Source organism: Vitis vinifera, chromosome 13 (genome assembly GCF_030704535.1).
Source record: "Vitis vinifera cultivar Pinot Noir 40024 chromosome 13, ASM3070453v1".
NCBI classification, from domain to species: Eukaryota; Viridiplantae; Streptophyta; class Magnoliopsida; order Vitales; family Vitaceae; genus Vitis; species Vitis vinifera.
The window spans coordinates 28,847,266-28,873,278 of NC_081817.1; the positions used below are offsets into that span (position 1 = coordinate 28,847,266).

A 26,013-nucleotide genomic window follows, 5' to 3' on the forward strand; every position below is an offset into this window, starting at 1 on the left:
CTATTTTTGGAGGAATTTCTTGAACCATCTAGCTGAATGCTTGGGATATCTTTTTAATCCATGATCATAATCAACAAAGACAATGCCAAACCTAACAGTGTAACCAGAATTCCATTCGTAGTTGTCCAATAATGACCATGCAAAATAACCCTTCACATTAACGCCATCCCTACAACAAAAAACATATTGATAACCCATCATTTAATTTAGCATAGGTTTTATTTTTTATTTTTTATTTATTTTTATTTTTTTATTTTTTTATTTTATGCAATCGAATAATCACAAAATAGTTATAAATGTAATAACAATAATCCAAAATTGAGTAATTATAGGAACAATAAGCACAACAACATAATTTGAACATCTAAATAATTAAACTCACTTGATAGCTAATTGAAGGAACAAAAGATGGCGGTAGTAGTAATCTATCCTTTTGAGGTCCTTCAAGGCCTCCTTAAGTGTTAAGGTACTATTATTGGCTTCACTGACACTTGAATATAGTTTCAAACTTTTATGTTAATCGCCCAAAGATGTAACAAGATAATTCTTTTGAGTTACATGTATGTTTATAATATAATATGTGATCAGAGAGGAAATTAATTAAAGATCATTAGTCTTACCATTTTCAGTGATGTAAATAAGTGGATCGTTGTATTTTCTCTTGACATGAGTAAAAGACTTCGAATTCCACTAGGATAGGCACTAAGCCAACCTGAACCCGTCTGTAAATTCATTTTCCATGCATGTTATTTATGAAAATGAACTAATTAATGATCTTCATGCTCTAAAAAGAAATATGCTATGCTAAAACTAGGGTTGATAATTCATATTGTAGGTTGTGTTCATATTGTGTCAAAGGTTAGACACTTGATTAAATAGATCACTTCAAATATGACACAAATATTAATCAAATTATAAACCTAAATATGACCTAATTATTAATCAGGTTACACAACGTGTAACCTATTCAACCCATTTAATAAACAAATGTTATTTAATAATCAAATTGAGTTAGATTTTGATATAATTAACTTGCCAACTTGACATGCTTATAACTCAATTTTGATCTATTTAATCAAAATTAAATTTTACATAAGTCAAATATGGTTTTTATATTAGAATTATAATTAGATTAATTCATACATTATTAAATAGATCAATTAAGGTCAAATTCATATTATGCAGGTTGATAAAAAAATAACCTATTTATTAAATAGGTTGCACAAGTAGATATGAATTTGACCTAAACATACTTGATTAAAACCTACAAAAAATGTATTGAGTTTAAGTTATGTTGACGAATCATATTAAACTTTGTTGTCCCTAGCTATAGTTATCTATTCATGTATAATGTGACTTTTTTTTAGTATTTTAACAACAATTTTTGCTCACATACCGTTGGACCGATGGGGATTCCATTGCGATGTGCTACCAAATCAAAGGAAAAAAAAAAGAAATATTAATTGCATAGGCTTATAGTGATCAAGAATCAAAATTTGAGGAACTTGTATAAACTTATTGGTGAGTTTAACAAGAGAATCTGTAGAGTAGCTCACATTAACAGTATTAGCAACAGGAACATGAGCTGCATAATTTGCAGTATAGTAATTCAATCCAAGAAAATCAAAGGACCCTTTAATTAGCAAAGATTGCCTAGGGGTGAACTTTGGTAGCCGCCGTCCAACAAGCTTGCGCATGCTATGTGGATAATCACCATAGCTTAATGGGTTCATAAACCTATGCATGGACAAGCATGTAATGATATTAATATGTGTTGTAATTTATAATTAAGAGGCTAATTGTTGAGTATACATGTATATACTAACCATCCCAACATGAAATCTAGGGCTCTTCTGGCTTCTTTCTTATCAACTTTCTGGTTAGAGTAGGGCACCATCCAGTGGCTCACCAATGTTATTCCAATCTTCCCCTTTTGTGATGCCTGCGTAGTTTATTAGCATAACATTTCTAGTTAAGTATTATAACATTGATAATGAATTTTTCTTTCTTCAAGACACATAAAATTTGTTACCAATTTGAAAATCCTATTTTCAATTTTGTTACATGTTATGTAATAGTCCAAAAGTTTATTAATTCGTTATTGAAAACTTCAGTTTTTAGGTTAGTTAATAACTTAATATTACAGTTCATAATTTATTCATAATACTAACTATAGATGGATAGACAAAATAAACTAGATCATACATGAAATTCACTAGAATACTATTGCATACTCACCTGGTATTTATTCTTATACACTTTTACTGCAGCTGCATGAGAAAGAAGCAGCTGGTGGCCTACTGTATAAGGCTCAGTGGCAGAGTTTCCAGCTCTGCACGCTCCATTAACCCACTTAGAACATCGTCCTGGTGCAAAATTTCCTTCGACATAACCACCGTTGCTGTAACTCCATGGCTCGTTAAGGGTGATCCAATACTTCACTCGATCACCAAACTCCTTGAAGCAAAGCTCCGCAAAGTCCCGAAAATCGTTTCTATTGATCATATTGTACTATTTTAAGTATATATGTTTACGAAATATTGAATTTTACAAATATATGTAGTTGAGAATTATTTTGTATAGAATGGTAAATAAGGTAGGGTTGAATTTACTTACATAATGTGTGGGCTTAAAAAGCCACCATACTCATCTTCTAGTGCTTGTGGAAGATCCCAGTGAAATAGTGTCACGTAGGGTTGTAGACCTGTGGTAAGTAAAATGTACATGGAAGAAGCTTTTTTAGTGCTTTGATCCAAATAGTCCTTTTCTTCGGTTGAATGTTTGAGTTTGTGGCTTAACTTTTACAATCTAAATCAAAGCTTAATTCAATTTGGATACTTATACTTGTACGGTACTTTTGGCTCAAAAGCCTAAATGTTGGCTTAGCCCAAACCCATGGTTGGGTTGTTCACATCCAAGTCCGATTTTGATCCGAACTACTGATGAACATCCTAGATTGTCAGACAATCTAAACTTTGTCAGTCAATCTAAACTTAACCCAAACATAAAGCTTAGTTGTTTAAAGTCTAAGCTAACCTAATTAATGTTGAATTTGAGTTACCTAACTCAAGTTTAACATAAATTTGCTTTTCCAAATTCAAGTAAAAAATTAGATTTGTAAGTACTTGGGTTATGAGTAGACTTAGCTTAAATTGCAACCTCAAATATGACTAGGTAATTTACTTCAAAATATAAAGAAATGAGAGGAAGTAACGACCTTTTGATAGTAGTTCATTGATGAGGCTGTTGTAAAAGTTGATACCTTCCTTATTCACTCCTCCGCTTAGCTTCCCACCTGAGTTACAAAAATTTATATTCATTCCAAGCAAAGGAAAATGACATGCTAAATTCCTTGGAATAAGAGGTCAATTTATAACTATGTAACTTATATTATCACATTGATTGGAAAAAGTAACTTCAACAATTCTTCAAAGAAAAAAAAAATTGTCATTCTCCCTTTTACAGTATGGGCCATTCTAACTTTTTGAAAGTAAATAACCATTCAAGGGTAATCATTCAAGGGTTGTTCTTTTGGGAGTCATTGATTTGCCATCCTTAATGCTTTTTTTCATGGATAAGACAATATATTGTCCAAGTTAATATTAATTATAATCGGAATCTTTCTTAAGTATTACCCTTAGAAAACATTAACAATGAGCTTACCCATTTAGATTTGACCATATTTTAGGTGAATTTAGGTCATTGCTACCCTTTAATGTCTTATGTTATGATGTTAAATGTATAAATAATATAATATAAACTTTGTATGTTTATGATATTAAGTCTAAAGATAATATAATATGGATTTTCAAAAATAAACATTTGTATTGCAAACAAGAGTAATGCCCAAATCAATGATTTTTTAGTTACATTTTGATATAAGAGTTAATTTATCCTTTTTAAGTTTCAATAATTAATAATGAAGTTACGTTTACTAATACTTATTTTACTTCAAATATATATTACAATCTTTGTTGATTCTATTCATAGACATGATAAAAAATAAGAAGTTGATTTTGCAATCACAAGACATATCTTTTAAGATGTGGTATCATTTCAATTGTCATTAGGTGTGATATCTTTCATTATCAAGTTTAATTTTGATATTTATAGGAGGTGGCTTATCTAATGTATTTAATCACATATATTATGAAGTTGCGAGCAAAGTTTTTAAAGGCGAAAGCGTAAGGCGAGGCGTTTTTGTGTTCGTGAGGCGAGGCGTAAGTCTCGAGGCGTTGAGGCGTAAGCTTTTTGAGCCTTACATTATATAATTAATTAATATTTTAAAATATATAAAATAAAATAGCATAAATAAAAACATGAAAACAATTCATTAGAATCATAAAAAAAAACATACTAGTTCCCTACTTTCACAAAAAACCATAAAAAATTCATAAAATAGATTATAGATTCAACTATACTAATAGTTTCAAACTTTAACAAAAAGCCAAAACTAAGTCATGAAATAGAAAATAGAGTCAACCATAATAATAGTTCTAAAATTTTACAAAAAATCCATAACTAAGTCATGAAATAACAACTAGAGTAAATTATTTCAACTTAAATCCTCCTCTCCAAGGTCATCATCATCCTCATCCAATGTATCAATAGTAGGAAAATGTCCACTATCATGTATCCCCATTTCATCTAAATCTTCATCTTCATCAATTGGTGACAAATTCAATTCCTTCTCTTTGCCTTTGCCTCCACTTGTACCTAACATAAAGTATTAATTATGTGTAAATATTAAAAGTTTTTTTATTAAATTTAATCAAATTTATGATTTCAATTTTTGAGTACTTACTTGGTACTTCATTATGTTTCCTTTTGTAGGAATGTGAAGAAACCATATGATCCGATGATGCTTGCGTCTCTTGGGAGTTGGATGACACAACTCTAATGACATCAACATTGAATAATTCATTATCTTGAAGCCAACAAAGATCAAGGGGGAGGAGGGGATCTTCTTTCTCCGCAATCCATTCATCATCGGAATCAATCTCCTCTACCAAGATTGGATCAACATTTTGTTTCCTTTGTAGACTTCGCTCTCTCAATCTAGTGTTGTACCTTACATACACTAGAGCATTCAACCTTTGATGTTCAAGTCTATTTCTTTTTTTGTATGGATCTACAAATAATAAAAGAAACAATTTTATGTGTTAAAATGAAATAAAGTTTTCTAACATTGAAATAGAAATATATGTATAAAAATTTACAAAAATAGAAGTATTACCGATTCAAATGTGCTCCAATTTCTTTCACATCCCGAAGCACTACAAGTAAGGCTAAGGACTCGAATAGCAAACTTTTGCAACTCCGGTGTTGAACCCCCAAAACGCATCCACCAACTTGTAGGACTTCTTAATGTTCGAGAATCAATTGCAATACGACTCCCAAATTCACCCATTGCTTGGTCATATGAGTCCAACTGAATGTCAGCTTTTAAACGTTCTTGATAATCCAACATCCTATCCATGCATTCAAATAATCCCTTCCTCACCTCATCAACATTAGAGAACTTATCTTCATACCGCAATTGAGGATTAAGATAATAGCCTGCTGCATGTAAATGTCGATGAAGTTGCGGAGTCCATCTTGCATCAATTTTTCTCCAAATTGGGCCATATTTTCTCTCCATGCCCCGACAATTAAATGCAATCTTCTCCTTAGCTGAATCCATCAACTCATAAATATAACCCATGGCTGGTCTTTCCTCTGAATCAACCTCTCTCAAGACACTAACTAATGGAACAGTGGTCTTTATGCAAAAAGCAACATGAGGCCAAAAATTTGGATCAAACAACACTGTACTTCGAGTTTTCACACCTTCTACCTTTTTAGCCCATGTGCTTGAACACCATTTTTATGAAGAGAACATTGCTATAAGAGCTTGCTTTTGCTTATAAAGACTTTGGAGAGTAAGAAATGCAGTAGCAAACCGTGTAATTGCTGGACGAATAAGTTCATGATTTTTTGTAAATGTTCTCATCAAGCTAAGAACCCAAGTATGCCTATATATAAACTTCACAACTTGCCTAGCTCGAGAAAGTGTAGTAGCATGAACATTTAGCTTTCCAATATCCTCCAACATCAAATCAATGCAATGAGCAGCACAAGGAGTCCACCACAATCTACTCCTTTTTTCCATAAGCCTCATTCCAGCATTCACATAATTAGAGGCATTATCAGTGATGACTTGCACAACATTCTCCTCTCCAATTTCTTCAACCACCTCATCAAGATATTTGAACATATTTTCCCCATTTTTTATTGTATCAGAAGCATCAATTGATTTCATAAACCAAGTGCCAGCAGGACTATTCACCAAAAAATTGATAAGACACCTACTTTTTCCATCTGTCCAACCATCTGACATAATTGAACATCCATATTGTTTCCAAGCTTTTTTGTGATCTTCCATAATGATACTTAGGTCATTCACCTCTTCTTTAAGAATCCATGTCCTCAATTCGTGCATAGATGGAGGCTTAAACCCGGGCCCAAAGTTTGCAACAGCATCTATCATAGGAAACCAATAAGGATCATTCACAGTGTTGAATGGGAGACCTTTTGAATAGATAAATCTACCAAATTTTCTACACACTTCCTTCCTTTCTTCTTGCTTCCACTTTGAATTCAAAGTACTTTGTCTAGGTTGTGAAGTAGTAAATTTATCCATGGGTCCCCTAGGAATAGGTTCCCCACTCCCACTTACACTCCCACTCCCACTCCCTAATGTCCCTATTGTTTTAGACAAGGCACTCTCATGCATTGAAGTTGGACTCATACCAATTTCTTGGAGCAATTCATTTCTCTTTGTTTTTTGATCCTTAAAATTGGCCAATGCCTCTTTGCATTCCAATCTAGCATCTTCACTAACTTTGCTACATGGTTTCCTACCATGATGAGTTCCGGCTAAGTGATGCTTTAATCTATTCACCCCTCCCGTACATCTTTGATTGCAAAATTTACATCTTAAATATTGCTCTCCAGAAACTTCAATCACATACTTCCACACAAAATCTTTTCTTGAATTTTTCGAATCGGAGGAACTCATTCTAAAAAAAAATCAACAATAATAATATTCAAATTTCCATATAACAATATAATTGACTAAAAAATAATAACAAAGCATAATTGAAATGAATTTAAAAATGAAATACAAAATTTAATTGGTTTAAATTTAAAAAAAAACCAATTTTTTTTAAAGGAGTTTAAAAATTATACACATAAATTTTAATTGGAATTTAATAATGAAATAAAGAAAATTGAGGTGAGAATTAAAATTAAATCAGAAATAAAAAATTCAAAATTCACAAATAATTATCTTTTATATAACTTTAATTATATTTGTTTATTGATACTATAAGCAAACATATAAAAAACTTCAAAAAAAAATCTTATTAACAAAAGGCATATCTGATTTGATAATTTAAAAAAAAAAAAAAAAAAAAAAAAAGATGAAAAACCTACTGGGAGAGAGAGAAAATCGTGGACCGGAAGTGTGGGCTGTGAGTGAGAGAATTTAAATGCTGTGAGAGAGAAAAGAGGGTTTAAAACTTAAATAGATATACATACAACACATCTGATTTGATAAAAAAAAAAAAAAAATTTGGATGAAGAGCCGACGCCCGTGTGGACTGCAGAGAGAGAAACGAAGAGGGAGAAAGCATGGAAGAGGGAGTTCACAACATACCTGGAGATGAGAGGGATTGCCTCCGGGACTCATGCCCAATTGGTGTCTCAGCTGATTTGTGTTCAGCTGGTGCTCCTTGATTGAGGAAGTGATCAACAAAATTTATACCTATAACACCATACACTAGGGTAGCAAATACAAAGCTACTATAGTATAGTGGCTCTAAGGATTGTTCACTGGGAATGATTTGCAAGCAATCAAGGATACCAATTCCAAGTGAATTGGTTTTGTTTCATTTCACGGTTAGCTTAAGGAATAAAACACAAACTTTGATTTGTAAAGGTTGAGACTTAAACTAACTAACTTAACAGAAGTTTGGAATAATTTAGGAAGAAAAGCATTCCTTGGAGATTTAGGTTCACTGGGGTGGTTCCTCATGCAAAAGACATAGCTCCGGTCAGATGGTTCATTTCCTCGCATTAGAGATTCAACTTAAAGTCAATTCTCTAACCGGTGATGTACAGAGACTCCTTCAATTAGATTTCACTTTAATTCTCTCACTGATGCAACTTGCAATGGTTCATGCCTCTCACGAGCACTTACCATTCAAGGTGATCTTTAACCTTGGATTCCCCTTCACAAACTCGCAAGAGATAACTAATGGATGTCTCCTAGGAGTCCAAAAGCTTACCAAGTGTTGGTAATTTCAGAAAATCCTACCTTGAAGTCACCTACCAGAGGCTCGCAAGGGGTAAACTAGTGCATTTCCATGGTTGGAAATCACTTGCCTTACCAAGTGTTGGCCTAGGTGACTCCAAAGAGTTTTAAGTTAACTAAAAACATTGAAATCACTAAAGGATTTCACTTCCTCTTCATTACTAGCTAAAACCACAGAGCTTTGCATTCTTGCACTTGGAACCTTCTGATTACTACTCAAAAAGTGCTATTTGATAGCTTGTATTTAACTCTTTTAAACACTTTTGAGTAGTAGTTATTGCCTTTTAACCCAATTAACATGTTAAGGACCCTTGCAATCATTTCTAATCAAATTGTGTAAGTTTTGGTGTTTTTGTTAGTAATTTGATCACCAAAACAATCCAAGATTGAGGAGAGTTATTTGGAATCCATGGCAAAGCAATGAAGAGCTCAAATTCATGAAGAACCAAGCTTTGGAGCTCCATAGCCCTTTGCCAAAGTCGTTCACAGTATGCAAGGAGAGAAGCAAGGAGAAAGGAAAAACAGAGTGAAGAAAACAGAGGACAACCAGCTGCAGTCTTCATGCGCACTTTTGGAGCACTTCCCGAAGTCCATTTTCTACATTCTATATACCATTTCAAAGCTCAGGAAGTCAAGAATCCAATGCTTCAAACGGTGCGCGATTCGGAGTTGAAACGAAGGAGTTACAGCCATTGCAAGCAGATCCTCCAAAGTGTTGCGAAATCAGCCTTTTGTTGCGAGAATTTCGCAGCCTTTTTGTACAGTGCTATGGAATTCCTCCTGAAGCTACCCGATACATGCCGCAAGCTGGAAGTTGAGAACCTCAAGGTGGAAGCCAACTTCGCAGCCCTACGAGGATAGCTTGTTGCTGCGAAGTGATTTCGCAGCCCTCTTGAGTGTCTGCGAAATCTCGCAGACACCATTTTCTCCTGCGAAATGGTTCCTGAAGCTTCCCGATATTTTTGCACCGACTCTTTTAGATATTTTTCTTCAGATTTTTGTGTCTAAATTTCCATTTTCTCCTTGTATTCAACCACTCATGTAATTCCTTAGCTAGGAAGTATCCAAGGAAGGGTAAATTACCTTCCTATATAAACTCTCTTGCATCCACTGTAAAAAAGGACGCTCGGAGAAGTATGTAATATAGATATATCATATATAGAATCAGAGAACAGAGCACTTGCTTTGTTTTTCATATATATTCTTGTCTTCTCTTTCATTTTCATTTTCTAGCCAACCAAACTTTGAGGATTTTTCCTCAGAGGATGAGAGGCTAAGCTTTTTGTCTCTTGGAGTAAGGAAAGCCGGGTAAGTTTCCACATACATAATTTGGAAGTTTTGTTGTTTTAGTTTTTAATGAAGAGAAAGTGTAACCCGTTAGTGATTTCTATGTTTTTTAGTTAACTTAAAACACCTTAGAGTCACCTGGGCCAACACTTGGTAAGGCAAGTGATTTCCAACCATGGAGATGCACTAGTTTACCCCTTGCGAGCCTTTGGGAGGTGACTTGAAGGTAGGATTTTCTGGAATTGCCAACACTTGGTAAGCTTTTGGACTCCAAGGAGACATCCATTAGTTATCTCTTGCGAGCTTTTGAAGGGAAGTCCAAGGTTAAAGATCATCTTGAATGGTAAGTGCTCGTGAGAGGCATGAACCATTGCAAGGTGCATCAGTGAGAGGGATTTAGTGTTTGAACCCATTGATGGGAAGCATCTGTACAACACCGGTTGGAGAAGGAACTATATGTTAATTCTCTAATGCGAGGAAAAGAAACAAGTGACCGGAACTCCCATTTTGTATGAGGAACGAGCCTAGTGATCTGAACTCCAAGAAACACTTTTCTTTGTAGTTAAAATCAGTTACTATTTTTGGTTAGCTTAAAACCAACCTTTTTCATTCAAACATCTTTATGTTTTCTTTTAAAGCTAACTTTGAAATGAAAAGGCACCAATTCAGCTTTGAATTGATATCATTTGTGAAGTGAAAACCCATCCCAGTGAACGATCCTAGAGCCACTATGCTATAGTAGCTTTGTCTTTGCTACCCTAGTATATGGTGTTATAGGTTATAAATTTTGTTGATTAATCCCTCAATCAAGGAGCACCAGCTGGACACGAATCAGTTGAGACACCAATTGGGCACGAATCAAATGGCGCCGTTGCCGGGGATCGAACCCCAAATCAGATGGTGCCATTGCCACTGCCGCTGCTAGGGACGAATCAAATGGCGCCGTTGCCGGGGATCGAACCTCGAATCAAATGGTGTCATTGCCACTGCCACTGCTAGGGACGAATCAAATGGCGCCGTTGCCGGGGATGGTGCCACTTTACAGTGATATCACCTTTTTAGAGTACTTGTGATCTTCATCACAAGTTTGGTGACTTTTCTTTTCCTTTAACTAACTCTTTTTATTTCTTTATTGTTCATATTTTAGTATACCTTTTATTTAGTTTTTAGTTTACCTTAATTTTCTTTCTTTGAATTGTTTTTCTTTTGTTTTCTTTTGTGTTCTCTGTTTTTAATTCACAAATTGCTAGTTGTGCATGCCATATTGAATACGAGATAGCAGAGGAAGCCATGAACTTCATGAGTTATGTGGCTAAAGTCTCAAGAGAATGGGGTGAACCAAATGCTAGAGATATGGGAAGAATGACATCTCAACCTAAAGCTAAGGGTGAGATGTATATTTTGAATGATGGTATGAACATGAAGGCAGAAATTGCAGCTATGGAAAGGAGATTGGAAGAGCTAGAAATGACAAATATGCAACCAGTGCAAGCCATCTCTCAAACACCATTGCAAGCTATGCCTTGTGCCATTTGTCGATCATATGAGCACTTGGTGGATGAGTGTCCTACCATTCCATCCGAGAGGGAAATGTTTGGTGATTGCAACACCTATAATTCCAATTGGAGGAATCATCCAAATTTCTCATGGAAGGCCAGAGCAACTCAATACCAACAGCCGGATCCACCATCTCAGCAATCTTCAAGTATTGAACAAATAATAGCTAATCTCAGCAAGGTAGTAGGAGATTTTGTGGGAAAGCAAGAAGCCACCAATGCTCGAGTGGATCAAAGAATGGACAGAGTGGATCAAAGAATGGACAGAATGGAGAGTATGTTGAACAAAAGAATGGATGAAATGCAAAATGATATGGCCCAAAAGTTAGATATTCTCCAAGATTCAATCTCAAGGTTAGCCAACCTCAACATAGTGCAAGAGAAAGAAAACTCTCCTTCTCAACCTTATCAAAATTCTATGAGTATCCATGAAATGAAGGCTAAGGAGGGAAAACCTTCACAAAAGAAGGAAGTCAAAGAAGTGATCACTCTGAGGAGTGGTAAAGAGGTTGATCTGCCCACATGCAAGCTAGAGCATAAGGTAGAGAGTGAAACAGAGAAAGAAAAGAGGGAGGAAATCAAAGGAAAGAAAAATGGGAAAAGCATAGAGAAAGATGACTGTGATTTTGATATAGATGAAGAACCACAGAGGATAGTCATTAAGGAAGAATTGATGAAGAAACACATGCCTCCACCTTTTCCCCAAGCTTTGTATGGCAAGATCTTACAAAGCAAGTCTCAAGCCAGAGATGCAAACTTCATATGGGATCCGGGCAAGCTAAATCAGGATCAAATTTTTTGATGGACTTAGTCTTTTTAAAAGACTAGCTAGTCCATATCTTTTTGTTTTGTTTTTTTTTACTTGTTTTAATTTTGATTTCAATGCTTTAATTTTGATTTCAATGCTTTAATTCTAGTTTTTTTTTATGTAATATAGGTTTTTGGATGATCAAAATCAAGAGGAATTGCAAAGAAATTGAAGAAAAAAAATCGGAGCAAAATCGGAGCAAAATCGGAGTCAAACGAAGCGAAAACAGGGGAGAAACAGGGGAAAAACAGGGGTCTGCGAGATTTCGCAGCGTCTGCGAAATTGAAATTTTGCTGCAAAACCAGTTCGCAGCCCAATTGCCCTCTCTGCGAAAATTTTCGCAGCTGCGAAACCACTTTTGGCACACGAGTGCCACTTCGCAGCACAGTGGCCCCCATTTCGCAGCTGCGAAAGCGGCTGCGAACCACCAAAGCATGAAATCCTCCATTTCGCAGGGAAAGCTCCATTCCGCAGAGGATTTCGCGGCTGCGAAAGCAATTTTGGCACACGAGTGCCACTTCGCAGCACAGGAGCATCTGTTTCGCAGCTGCGAAACGCATTGCGAAGTGAAAAAGGCTGATTTCGCAACAAAAGTCCCATTCCGCAAAGGATTTCACGGCTGCGAAAGCACTTTTGGCACACGAGTGCCATTTCGCAGCACAGTGACCCTCATTTCGCAGCTGCGAAATGGCTGCGAAATCCCAAAATGTGAAAAATCCCAATTTCATAGCCGCACCCCATTTCGGCAATTGTTGGACACATTTTGATCACTTCCTGAAGTTCAAATTATGCATGCAATATCTCGTTGGAAAGCTTGGAAAGTCAGGAGTCCATAGCTTCAAACGGTACTCGATTTGGATTTGAAATGAAGAAGTTATGGTTGTTTGAAGGCAAGTGCGCAAAGCTGAACGGGAATTTCGCAACCGAGACGCCATTTGGAAGGGTGTTTCACAGCTGCGAAACCAATTTTTGGCACACGAGTACCATTTGCAGCACAGTTCCCCTCATTTCGAAGCTGCGATATGGCTGCAAAATCACCTTTGAGCTTCGAAATCACTTTTAAGCTGAGAAATGGGCTGCGAGAATTCCCCTGCTCTACGAAATCCACCCCTCGCTGCGAAAATGCTCCAAGCTTCAAAAATGGTCTGTGAACATGCCACTTTTCTGCGAAATGATCTCCAAGCTTCGAAATGGTTGCGAAATCACCTCCAAGCTTAGAAATGGCCTTCAAATTACAAAATTGACTTGCGAAATGGAGGGTGATTTGCAAAAACATTTTGCAAAGCCAAGGAAAGTTGCTAAAATGCCAATAGAGCCCTGCAACCATGCATCTGAAGAGGAGAGCCCCGCACACCCTGGGATCACACACACCAAGCCTCTCACTCCATTTCTGACCTCCTTAAACCATCAAATCTCATAGCTCCAGCTGAGAGCTCCAATTGAGGAGACTATGCCACTTAAGGAGACTACTTGAACAGAGGCCAAAGTCCTGATCCAACCCACTCAAGAGGCCATCACAGACACATCAGCTCCACAAGACCTTACCATTACTTGATCATCTTTTTATTTTTTTGTCTTTACATATTATATTAGTATACATAATTCCATGTTTTAATGTCTTATATTCTAGGATTGGATGTATTACTGATGATACATCATACATAGACATCAATTCTTGTTTAAAACTTAGCATTTTTCTATTTTCTCTACTCACTAACTCTTATGTTTTCTTTGAAACATGTGGTTTCTCCTATACGACTCAGACTCCATGTCACTCAAGAGGTACCACTTCCTCCCTATTTTTTAATCGCTTTTATCACATTGAGGACAATGTTCAGCTTGGTTGGGGAGAGAGTTGAGGAAGTAAGTATTGTTAACAATGCTAAGTTATTTTGGTAATTTAGTTGCTTTTTGCTTAATTTTAAAATTTTTTAAAGTTTTTATTCTACTCTCCATGGTTATTAAGGAAAAATTTTCAAACTAAAATTGGAGAAATTGAATTTTTGTCTTTTTACTTGACTTAGAGTTTGTATTATGCTTACTAAAGTTGATGAATTGTTGAACTTCTTTTGAATTCAACCTTAGTTCTTCCACTTTAAGCTATCCACACACTGTGCACAATAGGTTCCGAGTATAAGATGAAAAACTATTTCCCTCTTGACTTAGGAAAATTTTAGACTTGGTACCTTTGACCTCATTTAATAGTGTTGAGACACCTTATAAAAGGCCAATGAGTCTTTGAAGAGAAAAAAGAAAGAAAGAAAAAATGTTTGCTTGCCTTGAAACCCGAGCAAGGTCTGAGGGGTATATGGTGAAAATCTTTAAAACCTGGTGCCCTAAGCCTTCATTGGTTGGGAGTCACCGACCTCAATGCTCGTTACAAGGGTGAATAGGTGGAGTTTAACATACTGTAGGTGCTTGGGTATTAAAATTCATTCTCAAAAGTCCGGGGTAAAATCCGAGGAGTTAGTGGTTGAAAAATCCTTAAAGCTTGATGCCCTAAACCTTGATTGGTTGGGAGTCATCGATGGACCCCCGTTACATGGACAATTTAAAAAAAGAATACCCATAAGCCTTGTACTCCTACAATGAAAAAAAATTGTGAAAAAAAGAGGTGCGTTCTTAGCCTATTGGAGGTTGATTAGTTTGCTAAGCTTTGAAAAAGAACTAGGTTGGGGGGAGAGATTAGTTCAACATACTATATTCGGAAGCTAATAAATAACACTTAGATTTTTGTGGAAGAGTAAGGTTTGATCCTTTGGAAGTGGAAATGATTTTAAAGCTTAAATTTGCATAATGCCTTCTCTTTAAGAATTGTGATTAGACAAGTTATTTGATAACTCTTGTTGAAGTTTGAGTTTTATTTCTTTAATGTTCCATGTGAGAGTTAGATCATCATGCCACTTGAGAATTGTTTTTTTGATCAGCATGATGTTGTAAATTATGGTACTTTTATTTTATTTTTCTCTCCTTCATTGCTAAGGGACTAGCAATATGTCGGTTGGGGGGAGTGATTACTACTCAAAAAGTGCTATTTGATAGCTTGTATTTAACTCTTTTAAACACTTTTGAGTAGTAGTTATTGCCTTTTAACCCAATTAACATGTTAAGGACCCTTGCAATCATTTCTAATCAAATTGTGTAAGTTTTGGTGTTTTTGTTAGTAATTTGATCACCAAAACAATCCAAGATTGAGGAGAGTTATTTGGAATCCATGGCAAAGCAATGAAGAGCTCAAATTCATGAAGAACCAAGCTTTGGAGCTCCATAGCCCTTTGCCAAAGTCGTTCACAGTATGCAAGGAGAGAAGCAAGGAGAAAGGAAAAACAGAGTGAAGAAAACAGAGGACAACCAGCTGCAGTCTTCATGCGCACTTTTGGAGCACTTCCCGAAGTCCATTTTCTACATTCTATATACCATTTCAAAGCTCAGGAAGTCAAGAATCCAATGCTTCAAACGGTGCGCGATTCGGAGTTGAAACGAAGGAGTTACAGCCATTGCAAGCAGATCCTCCAAAGTGTTGCGAAATCAGCCTTTTGTTGCGAGAATTTCGCAGCCTTTTTGTACAGTGCTATGGAATTCCTCCTGAAGCTACCCGATACATGCCGCAAGCTGGAAGTTGAGAACCTCAAGGTGGAAGCCAACTTCGCAGCCCTACGAGGATAGCTTGTTGCTGCGAAGTGATTTCGCAGCCCTCTTGAGTGTCTGCGAAATCTCGCAGACACCATTTTCTCCTGCGAAATGGTTCCTGAAGCTTCCCGATATTTTTGCACCGACTCTTTTAGATATTTTTCTTCAGATTTTTGTGTCTAAATTTCCATTTTCTCCTTGTATTCAACCACTCATGTAATTCCTTAGCTAGGAAGTATCCAAGGAAGGGTAAATTACCTTCCTATATAAACTCTCTTGCATCCACTGTAAAAAAGGACGCTCGGAGAAGTATGTAATATAGATATATCATATATAGAATCAGAGAACAGAGCACTTGCTTTGTTTTTCATATATATTCTTGTCTTCTCTTTCATTTTCATTTTCTAGCCAACCAAACTTTGAGGATTTTTCCTCAGAGGATGAGAGGCTAAGCTTTTTGTCTCTTGGAGTAAGGAAAGCCGGGTAAGTTTCCACATACATAATTTGGAAGTTTTGTTGTTTTAGTTTTTAATGAAGAGAAAGTGTAACCCGTTAGTGATTTCTATGTTTTTTAGTTAACTTAAAACACCTTAGAGTCACCTGGGCCAACACTTGGTAAGGCAAGTGATTTCCAACCATGGAGATGCACTAGTTTACCCCTTGCGAGCCTTTGGGAGGTGACTTGAAGGTAGGATTTTCTGGAATTGCCAACACTTGGTAAGCTTTTGGACTCCAAGGAGACATCCATTAGTTATCTCTTGCGAGCTTTTGAAGGGAAGTCCAAGGTTAAAGATCATCTTGAATGGTAAGTGCTCGTGAGAGGCATGAACCATTGCAAGGTGCATCAGTGAGAGGGATTTAGTGTTTGAACCCATTGATGGGAAGCATCTGTACAACACCGGTTGGAGAAGGAACTATATGTTAATTCTCTAATGCGAGGAAAAGAAACAAGTGACCGGAACTCCCATTTTGTATGAGGAACGAGCCTAGTGATCTGAACTCCAAGAAACACTTTTCTTTGTAGTTAAAATCAGTTACTATTTTTGGTTAGCTTAAAACCAACCTTTTTCATTCAAACATCTTTATGTTTTCTTTTAAAGCTAACTTTGAAATGAAAAGGCACCAATTCAGCTTTGAATTGATATCATTTGTGAAGTGAAAACCCATCCCAGTGAACGATCCTAGAGCCACTATGCTATAGTAGCTTTGTCTTTGCTACCCTAGTATATGGTGTTATAGGTTATAAATTTTGTTGATTAATCCCTCAATCAAGGAGCACCAGCTGGACACGAATCAGTTGAGACACCAATTGGGCACGAATCACCTTCCCCGGCAACCTTAGCTCCAAGGAATTGGAGGTTTAGTTACTCATTCTCTGGGGAAAACTCCTCAGAGAATTCATAACTTAGAAATAAAATGAAAATACAAAGTGAGAAGGTAAGGCAGTAGAAAGAAAAGACTTTACTTACTTACCAAATGGTTACATAAGGAACCCCTCTCTGAGAACATGCTCCCGAGAGGTATTTATATCAAACCAATATAAAACTAATTATTACATAGATATTTGGTCTTTTTACTAACTTAAAAACTAAGGAATCATGTAATTGGTGGTTTACAAGGAGTATTTTGGAATTTAGACAACAAAAATCTAATGGAAAATATCTCCCAATGTCGGTAGCAAGCTTCGGGAGGCTTCAGGAGCCATTTCGCAGGAGAAAAGTGGTGCCTGCGAAATTTCGCAGACACCCAAGAGGGCTGCGAAATTATTTCGCAAGACCAAGCTATCTTCACCAGGCTGCAAAGTTGGCTTCCATCTTGAGGTTTCCAGCTCCCTTCTCGCGGCATGGTTCGTGCATCGTCAGAAGGAGAAACACCTTACTGTACAAAAGTGTTGCGAAATTCTCGCAACACATGGCTGATTCCGCAACACTTTAGAGTGACTGGCTTGTAATGGCTGCAACTTCTTTGTTTCAACTCCAAATTGCACACCGTTTGAAGCATTGGATTGTTGACTTCCTAAGCTTTGAAATGATATATAGCATGTATCATTTGGACTTCAGAAAGTGCTCCAAAAGTGGCTGCTACGACTGTCATCAAGAATAGGCTTCATGACAGATTCTCTTTGCTTTTTCTCCTTGCAATCCGGATTCACTCTTGGCGATTGAATTCTAAGCTTTGCCCAAGATTCCTCATAGCTCTCCTCATTCTTGACTTGCTTTGGTGATCAAAATACTATCAAAAACACCAAAACTTGCACAAAGTGATCAAAATTGCTTTAAAGGATCCTTAACATGCCAATTGAGTTAAAAGGCCTAAACTACTACTCAAAAGTGTTAAAAAGGATTAATTAAAGGCTATCAAATAGCACTTTTTGAGTAGTAATCAAGAAGATCGCTGCGATTGGTCGCCGCCGAGGGTGAGCACTCCGTCGCCGCTTGACTGGAAGAGGTAGGGTTTCGATTTGGGTTTGTTTTCAGTCGGGACTGGGGTTTTAAGGATTACTTAGGGTTTTTTTTTAAATCTCTGTTCATTGCCACATCGGATCCGACGAAGCATACGCCTCACTGGAAAAGCGTGAAAGGCGCGATCAAAGCGCGCCTCAATCACGCCTCACCAGAAAAGCGTACGCCTTTCAGGTGTTTCGCTTTATTTTTAACGCCTCAACGCGTTTTCACTGCGCCTCGCCTCAAGGCGCGCCCCACCAACGCCTTTAAAAACACTGGTTGCGAGAGACAGTTAATTTTAAATATATAATATTTAGTTTATGATTAGTTGGTTGTGACTTACTATCCAAGAGCACATGAATAGTCAAAGAGAATGTCATACATGACCATCTACCAACACATGATTAATAGATAATATTTACACATGATATTAATTTATTAATAGTTTACTACTTATTTTCTTTTGCAAAAGTTTGTTTCATATTGAATTGTTTTCAAGGGTTATTTAAATATATGACTCAAAATAACTATCAAATTGTAAAAATGATCTTCTCCTTTAATTTTGTTAAGAAATAACCATTTTTAGACACTTTTACCCCTCCTTATTGTTTTTTTTTCTTCCAAAACATAGTTTTCTACTTATTTTATTTATTTCATGCTATAATACTTTTATCTCTTTGGTTGACTTTTCTCTCTCTTTTGTAATTATTTTATTTCTCAAACAACTCATTATCATTTTCATTAGTGATATTTATCTAGATTATATTTTATTTATTACAAATTTAATAAAGGTTATTTTCTCATTAAGGATGTTCACTTGAACTGCATTGAAATTAAATTTGATTTATAAGAACTTAACTAAAGTTAAGTTCTTAATGATAATGGTAACTTGAATTATACTATGATTGAGTTTCCTTTATAAATAATTTAATTAGGGTTAAGTTTTTGTTTCATCAACAAAGAATTTGATTATAATAACTTGAATGATACTGCTGTTAAGTTTTATTTAAAAGAACTTAATTAATATTAAGTTTTCATTTTATTTACAAAAAAAAAAAAAAAACTTGATGAACTCTATGATCTCATCTTCACATTTTAGAAATTTAGATGAAACTACAAAAAAATCTAACAAACAAATTGCACTGTAAAATACCTAAACTAAAATCTCAATAGAAAACACTAATCAAAATCTCAAAAGAAAACATCAATCAAAATTTCACACCTTTACCAAAACCTCAAAAATTACAGAAATTATTAATATATTTAGTTACTACATTAAAATTATATATTTAGTTACTATATATTTATTTAGTTATTATATATTTAGGTACTATATCTTTTATTTATTTAGTTATTATATTAGAATTATTTTCTTTCTTTTTTAGAAGTAAGGGTAAATTAGTCTATTTATTTTTATTAGGTTTATTTAAATTCTAATGGTTTTATACCTACTTTCAAGATAATTCATAATAAGAAATCATAGATTTTCTATGATTTCAACAAAAACCCCATAAGAGAACAACAACAAAAAACCCTGACAAAAAACATGCAGAAACTCTCAACAAAAAACATACAAAAAATCTCAACAAAAACAACTCAAACCACAGCCCCACCCCCAACTAAAAAAAAACAATTGCATAAAGAATAGAAGGGTAATAATGTCCTAAATGAGTCATTTTTTTATATTATAAAATAAACAAAGGGGTTATTCATCAAATTTAAAAAATATTTGATGTCTTTTAATCAAATATCTCCATTTTCCAATATGAATGAAACAAATGAATTTTCAAACATAAAGTGAACCTTTATGACCTTATTTGTCATTCCATGAGTTAGATCATCATTTAAGTCCATGGATTTGTCTCTTTTATTATTTGGTCAAAATTATGCTTATTTTAATTAGGGTGTCTTTATAATTGGAAACTCCATTGGTCAAAGAATCAACTTCAATGTGGAAAAGGCACAATGGTCCTTCTCTTTTTCTTTCCTTATTTCTTTTTAAAGTTAACTTCCTTGCTTTGAGGAAAGAAAACAAAATTAATTATTAATTAAATATCACGATTCTTCTAACATTTTGATATATTGTATATTAAGAATTCCTAGCAGGAAATTTAATAATTTATAAAAGTTAATTTTTGAAAATATTGAAACATTAACTCATGAGGTAAAACTCTAAACCAAGATATTGAGAATCTAAAAATATCCATTCCCAATTCCTTCATTGTATGCACATCTTCCTATTAAATTCAAATATGTTATTAATAAATATCACAATAATTTTTATAACATTAATGAGAGAAAATAAGAAGGAAAAGACAATATGATGAATTACATACCTTATAACGATGATAAAAATCCTCCGCAACATCTCCATTGCTACCATCCATTATCCTATCAACACACGAAAATTAATAAAATTAATTAAAAATTTTCATATATCAATATAATATTAAAAATAAAAATAAAAATATAGTACAATTACTAATTTTATTAAATAGTATAAATATAATATTTATCATTTACTATTAAGAAGACATTGCAATATCATTTAACCATTAAAAAAAATAAAATCATAAATTGGTACCTCTCTGAAGATGTCATGATAATTTTGGATTTTGGAGTAGAAAGTCAAGCAATTTAAAAAGTTATATTGAAAGATTTAGCTATTGCTTTTAGTATATAAGTAAAGAAATTTCCATCAACATTAATCACATCTTATCATTAAATAATTGTTTGATTTACAAATACGCATGGAGATTGTTGTGGGTGTGATATCAACCCATGGCTGGTTTTCTGAAATAAATCTCGAAGTTCACTTTTCTTGAGAAAAGAAAGAAAAAGGAGTGATGGCAATCCAAACAATCCAAGAAAAATTCAAAATATTTGTCAACAAAAAAACACCATAAACGATGCAATGGGATTTTGCATTATCAATGTAAATGTGCAAACCCTAGGGAACAGGGCTGGTTTATAGGTACCCTTCCAGTCCATTCCTGGGACTTTTCTCAATAGTACAGTAATTTAAAAAAGTTATGCTTAAATTATTGTAGTAGAAGAAGTTATTACAAATATGTGGTAGTTTTTGCCACATAGGAGAGAGGAGAGAGGGTAAGAGAGAGGAGATAGGAGAGAGGAGAGAGGGTGAACGGATAAAAGGGAACTCGTCTCTTGAAGAGACGAGTTCCATGAAAAAAAAAACAATTTGGAACTAAAGGGAACTCGTCTCTTCAAAAGACGAGTTCCCATGGGAAAAAAATATTTTTTTTTAAAATATATTTTTTATTTTAAAAAAAATCACAAATTAAAAAAAAAAAAAAATCCTAAAGGGAACTCGTCTCTTCAAGAGACGAGTTCCCATGTAAAAATTTTTTTTTTTTTAAAAAATATATATATATTTAAAAAGGAAAAAAAAATTTCTTAAAGGGAAGAGACGAGTTCCCATGGAAAAAAAAAAATATTTTTTAAAATATATATTTTTTTAAATATATTTTTTGTTTAAAAAAATAAGAGACGAGTTCCCTTGGGAAAAAAAATATATATTTTTTAAAATATATTTTTTATTTAAAAAAATCCCAAATTAAAAAAAAAAAAAAAAACAAAAGAGACGAGTTCCCATGTTTTTTTAACAAGGAACTCGTCTCTTCAAGAGACGAGTTCCTTTAGGAATTGTTTTTTTTTTTTTTTTTTTAATTTGGGATTTTTTTAAATAAAAAATATATTTTAAAAAAATATTTCCCATGGGAATTTAGGAATTTTTTTTTTTAATTTGGGATTTTTTTTAAATATAAAATATATTTAAAAAAAAAAATATTTTTTTCCCCATGGTAACTCGTCTCTTTCAAGAGACGAGTTCCCTATAGGAAATTTTTTTTTTTTAAATATATATTTTAAAAAAAAAAAATTTTTTTTTTTACATGGGAACTCGTCTCTTGAAGAGACGAGTTCCCTTGAGGAATTGGTTTTTTTTTTTTTTTTTTTTTTTTTTTTTTTTATTTGGGATTTTTTTAAATAAAAAATATATTTTAAAAAAAAATTATTATTTTCCCATGGAACTCGTCTCTTGAAGAGACGAGTTCCTTTAGGATTTTTTTTTTTTTTTTTTTTTAAAATTGGGATTTTTTTTTAAATAAAAAATATATTAAAAAAAAAAAAAATTTTCCCCATGGGAACTCGTCTCTTCAAGAGACGAGTTCCCTTTAGGAAATTTTTTTTTTTTAAATATATATATTTTTAAAAAAAAATATTTTTTTTTACATGGGAACTCGTATCTTGAAGAGACGAGTTCCCTTGAGGAATTGTTTTTTTTATTTTTATTTTTTTATTTGGGATTTAAAAAAAAAAATTTTTTTTTTTACATGGAACTCGTCTCTTCAAGAGACGAGTTCCTTAAGGAATTGTTTTTTTTTTTTTTAAATAAAAAATATATTTTAAAAAAATATTTCCCATGGGAATTTAGGATTTTTTTTTTTTTTAAATTTGGGATTTTTTTTAAATAAAAAATATATTTAAAAAAAAATATTTTTTTTCCCAAGCTCTTGAAGAGACGAGTTCCCATTAGGAATTTTTTTTTTTTTTTTTTAAATTTGGGATTTTTTTTTAAATATAAAATATATTTTTTTAAAAAAAATATTTTTTTCCCCATGGTAACTCGTCTCTTTCAAGAGACGAGTTCCCTATAGGAATTTTTTTTTTTTTTTTTTAAAAAAAATATTTTTTTTTACATGGGAACTCGTCTCTTGAAGAGACGAGTTCCCTTGAGGAATTGTTTTTTTTTTTTTTTTTTTTTTTTTTTTTTTTTTTTTTAATTTGGGATTTTTTAAATAAAAATATATTTAAAAAAAAAATTATTATTTTCCCATGGGAACTCGTCTCTTCAAGAGACGAGTTCTTTTAGGATTTTTTATTTTTTATTTTTATTTTTTTTTAATTTGGGATTTTTTTTTAAATAAAAAATATATTTTAAAAAAATATATATTTTTTTCCATGGGAACTCGTCTCTTGAAGAGACGAGTTCCCTTTAGGAAATTTTTTTTTTCTTTTTTGTTTTTTTAATTTGGGATTTTTTTTAAAACAAAAAATATATTTAAAAAAATATTTTTTTTTTCCATGGGAACTCGTCTCTTCAAGAGACGAGTTCCCTTTAAGAATTTTTTTTTTTTTTTTAATTTGAGAGTTTTTTTTAAATAAAAAATATATTTAAAAAAAAAAAAATTCCATGAGAACTCGTCTCTTCAAGAGACGAGTTCCCTTGAGTAAATGGGGAATTTTTAAAAAATTTTATCCGTTCACCCTCTCTCCTCTCTCTTCTCTCTCACCCTCTCTCTTCTCTCCTCTCTTCTATGTAGCAAAAACTACCAAAATTTTTTTAAATAAAAAATATATTTAAAAAAATATATATTTTTTTTCCCAAGGGAGTTCCCTTTAGGAATTTTTTTTTTTTTAATTTGGGATTTTTTTTAAACAAAAAATATATTTTAAAAAAAATATTTTTTTTTTTCCATGGGAACTCGTCTCTTCAAGAGACGAGTTCCCTTTAGGAAATTTTTTTTTCCTTTTTAAATATATATATATTTTTTTTAAAAAAAAAATTTTTACATGGGAACTCGTCTCTTGAAGAGACGAGTTCCCTTTAGGATTTTTTTTTTTAATTTGTGATTTTTTTTAAAATAAAAAATATATTTAAAAAAAAAATATTTTTTTTCCCATGGGAACTCGTCTTTTGAAGAGACGAGTTCCCTTTTATCCGTTCACCCTCTCTCCTCTCTCTTATCTCCTCTCTCTCACCCTCTCTCCTCTCTCCTCTCTCCTATGTGGCAAAAACTACCACATATTTGTAATAACTTCTTCTACTACAATAATTTAAGCATAACTTTTTTAAATTACTGTACTATTGAGAAAAGTCCTCCATTCCTGATAGTATGAGTTTAAATAATAATAAACGGGTTATAGATGAGGTTGAGATTATTTTTATTTTAAAAAAATATAGTCAAATTTGATTACTGATTTATCTCATCCCATCCGAATTACATATATAATTAAATAAAACACTATTAATTTATTTTTTTATTTTCACTTTCTTTTCACATATATAAAATAAAAATTTTACTTTCATAAAAATAAATTATAAAAATTATAATATTTATTTAATTATAAATTATATTTATTTTTAATACAATTTTAAAAAATAAATAAATAATTAAATTGGGAAGGGGTTTCAATACCTTCCCCGTCCAAATCGGTTGTCATCATAATAATCACTCCTAATAGAAAATCCAAAATATTTTAGGGTCTCCTCCCCTTTTTTTCAAAAGAATATACTATTTCTTCAACTTTTGAATTTCAAAACTCAAATATTACCCCAAACTCTCAAGCTTAAATCCAAATATCCATCATCATAAACTTTTTATGGGTTAAAAAAAGTCATGAAAATTAATTAACTCAAAGAGAGACCTGGGTATTTATGACTGAAAGTATCCCATATACTTGGACCTCTGCCGCCTTCTTTTGCTGCACCTTCATACTGAAAAATCCATACGCAAAACACATTAATTTATATTAAAAATAAATATATGACTTGATATAGAATATGTAGTATACAAAAACTTCAAATTTTGAATATTTGAAATTCATGAAAAGAAAATGACTTTAGGTACAAATGGATTTATGTGAAATATGTACAGATTAAATTAAAATTATTCTGTGTAAATTCACAAAAATATCTCCTTACCTGATGAGAAGCCGAGGCTGTTCCAAAAATGAAACCGGCCGGAAAACTACTCCGATTGAAGGAGGCAGCTACCACAGGCTCAGTCCAAGCCAATGAGCTAGCTAGGATTAGTAGGCCTAGGACCAATGAGCACTGAATTGCCATGAGTGGCTGTGGTTTCAAGGTTCTTCTTTACTCCCTTTATAGAGATCAAAATTGAGGAAATCGGTTGATTTGATGCAACATTTTTTACCATAAAATGAGGTTTTTTTTTTTTTTTTTTTACTTTATTAATTTATAAATTTGCTATCTGCGATAATAATAGAAGAGGAAAGGCAAAAATGCCGGATAGATTTATAGGGTAAAATCTTATGCCTTTGAATGATCGGGTTATTATTATATTTATAAATTATTTCTTTTATTTATTTATTTCTATATCATTTATTGAAGATGATGTGTGGGAATGGTTATTGGCCATACGATAAATAATATTTGAGTATTTCCAAGAATACTTGCCTCACAGTCTCATTCCTAAATTAGTAAATTTAATGTCTCCCATATTTGAAAATGAAAACTAACCATATATAAATATATATATATATATATATATATATATATATATATATATATATATATATATATATATAAATTTCATTTAACATTTGGATTATTTACATGTAAAAGAATATTTTTGTTAAAAAAGGGTATTTTTTTGGGGTTAAAAAAAGTGGAGGGTTAGATTTACCAATTAAGAATTATTTTATCATTTTTAATCCAATAAACCTTAATTAAATTGAAAATATTTTTCTAAGTTGACCATCTATTGACAAGATTTATATAAATTGAACAATGATCAATGAGCTAAAATTTCAATCATTTAGTTTCTACCTTTTCATTAATATGAAGAAAAAAAAAACTTTTCAAAAATTTCTCAGATGCAAGGGGGTGTTGAGTTGTTTTTTTAACCATTTTAATAGTTGGAGGCAAATTATGATGAGAAAAAAAAAAAAAAATTAAAAAGCTAAACCAAAAAACATGATTATTTAATTTTTTAGCTCTAAAAAGGTACTTTTTGATGTGAAAATTTCATCCAGAGGCATATTTTATATTGTTATCAAAATGTGGCAAGAAATATTTTTTTTTTCATGATTATGATTTAACAAACATCATTAGTTGTCTTTGTTTGGAGGATGTTGAAGTTTAAACCTATTAAAGAAAACTCAAAA

General features: G+C 33.0%; 1 protein-coding gene and 1 pseudogene across 1 annotated transcript; both read right to left on the reverse strand.

Moving 5' to 3' along the window:
- On the reverse strand, nucleotides 1-24,952 carry LOC100259586 (beta-glucosidase 12-like; annotated as a pseudogene).
- Nucleotides 4,436-7,426, reverse strand: LOC104881306 (uncharacterized). Its single transcript, XM_059742145.1, has 3 exons — nucleotides 5,237-7,426; nucleotides 4,805-5,131; nucleotides 4,436-4,716 (listed from the first exon to the last, which is right to left on the reverse strand). The coding sequence occupies exon 1, from the start codon at nucleotides 7,058-7,060 to the stop codon at nucleotides 5,867-5,869; it is 1,194 nt and encodes a 397-aa protein (XP_059598128.1). The 5' UTR covers nucleotides 7,061-7,426; the 3' UTR covers nucleotides 4,436-4,716; nucleotides 4,805-5,131; nucleotides 5,237-5,866.
- Nucleotides 24,953-26,013: the final 1,061 nt, after the last annotated feature.

What these genes read in the sequence shown, in the direction of transcription:
- LOC104881306 (XM_059742145.1), bottom strand. Translation starts at nt 7,060, where the DNA reads ATGAGTTCCTCCGATTCGAAAAATTCAAGAAAAGATTTTGTGTGGAAG.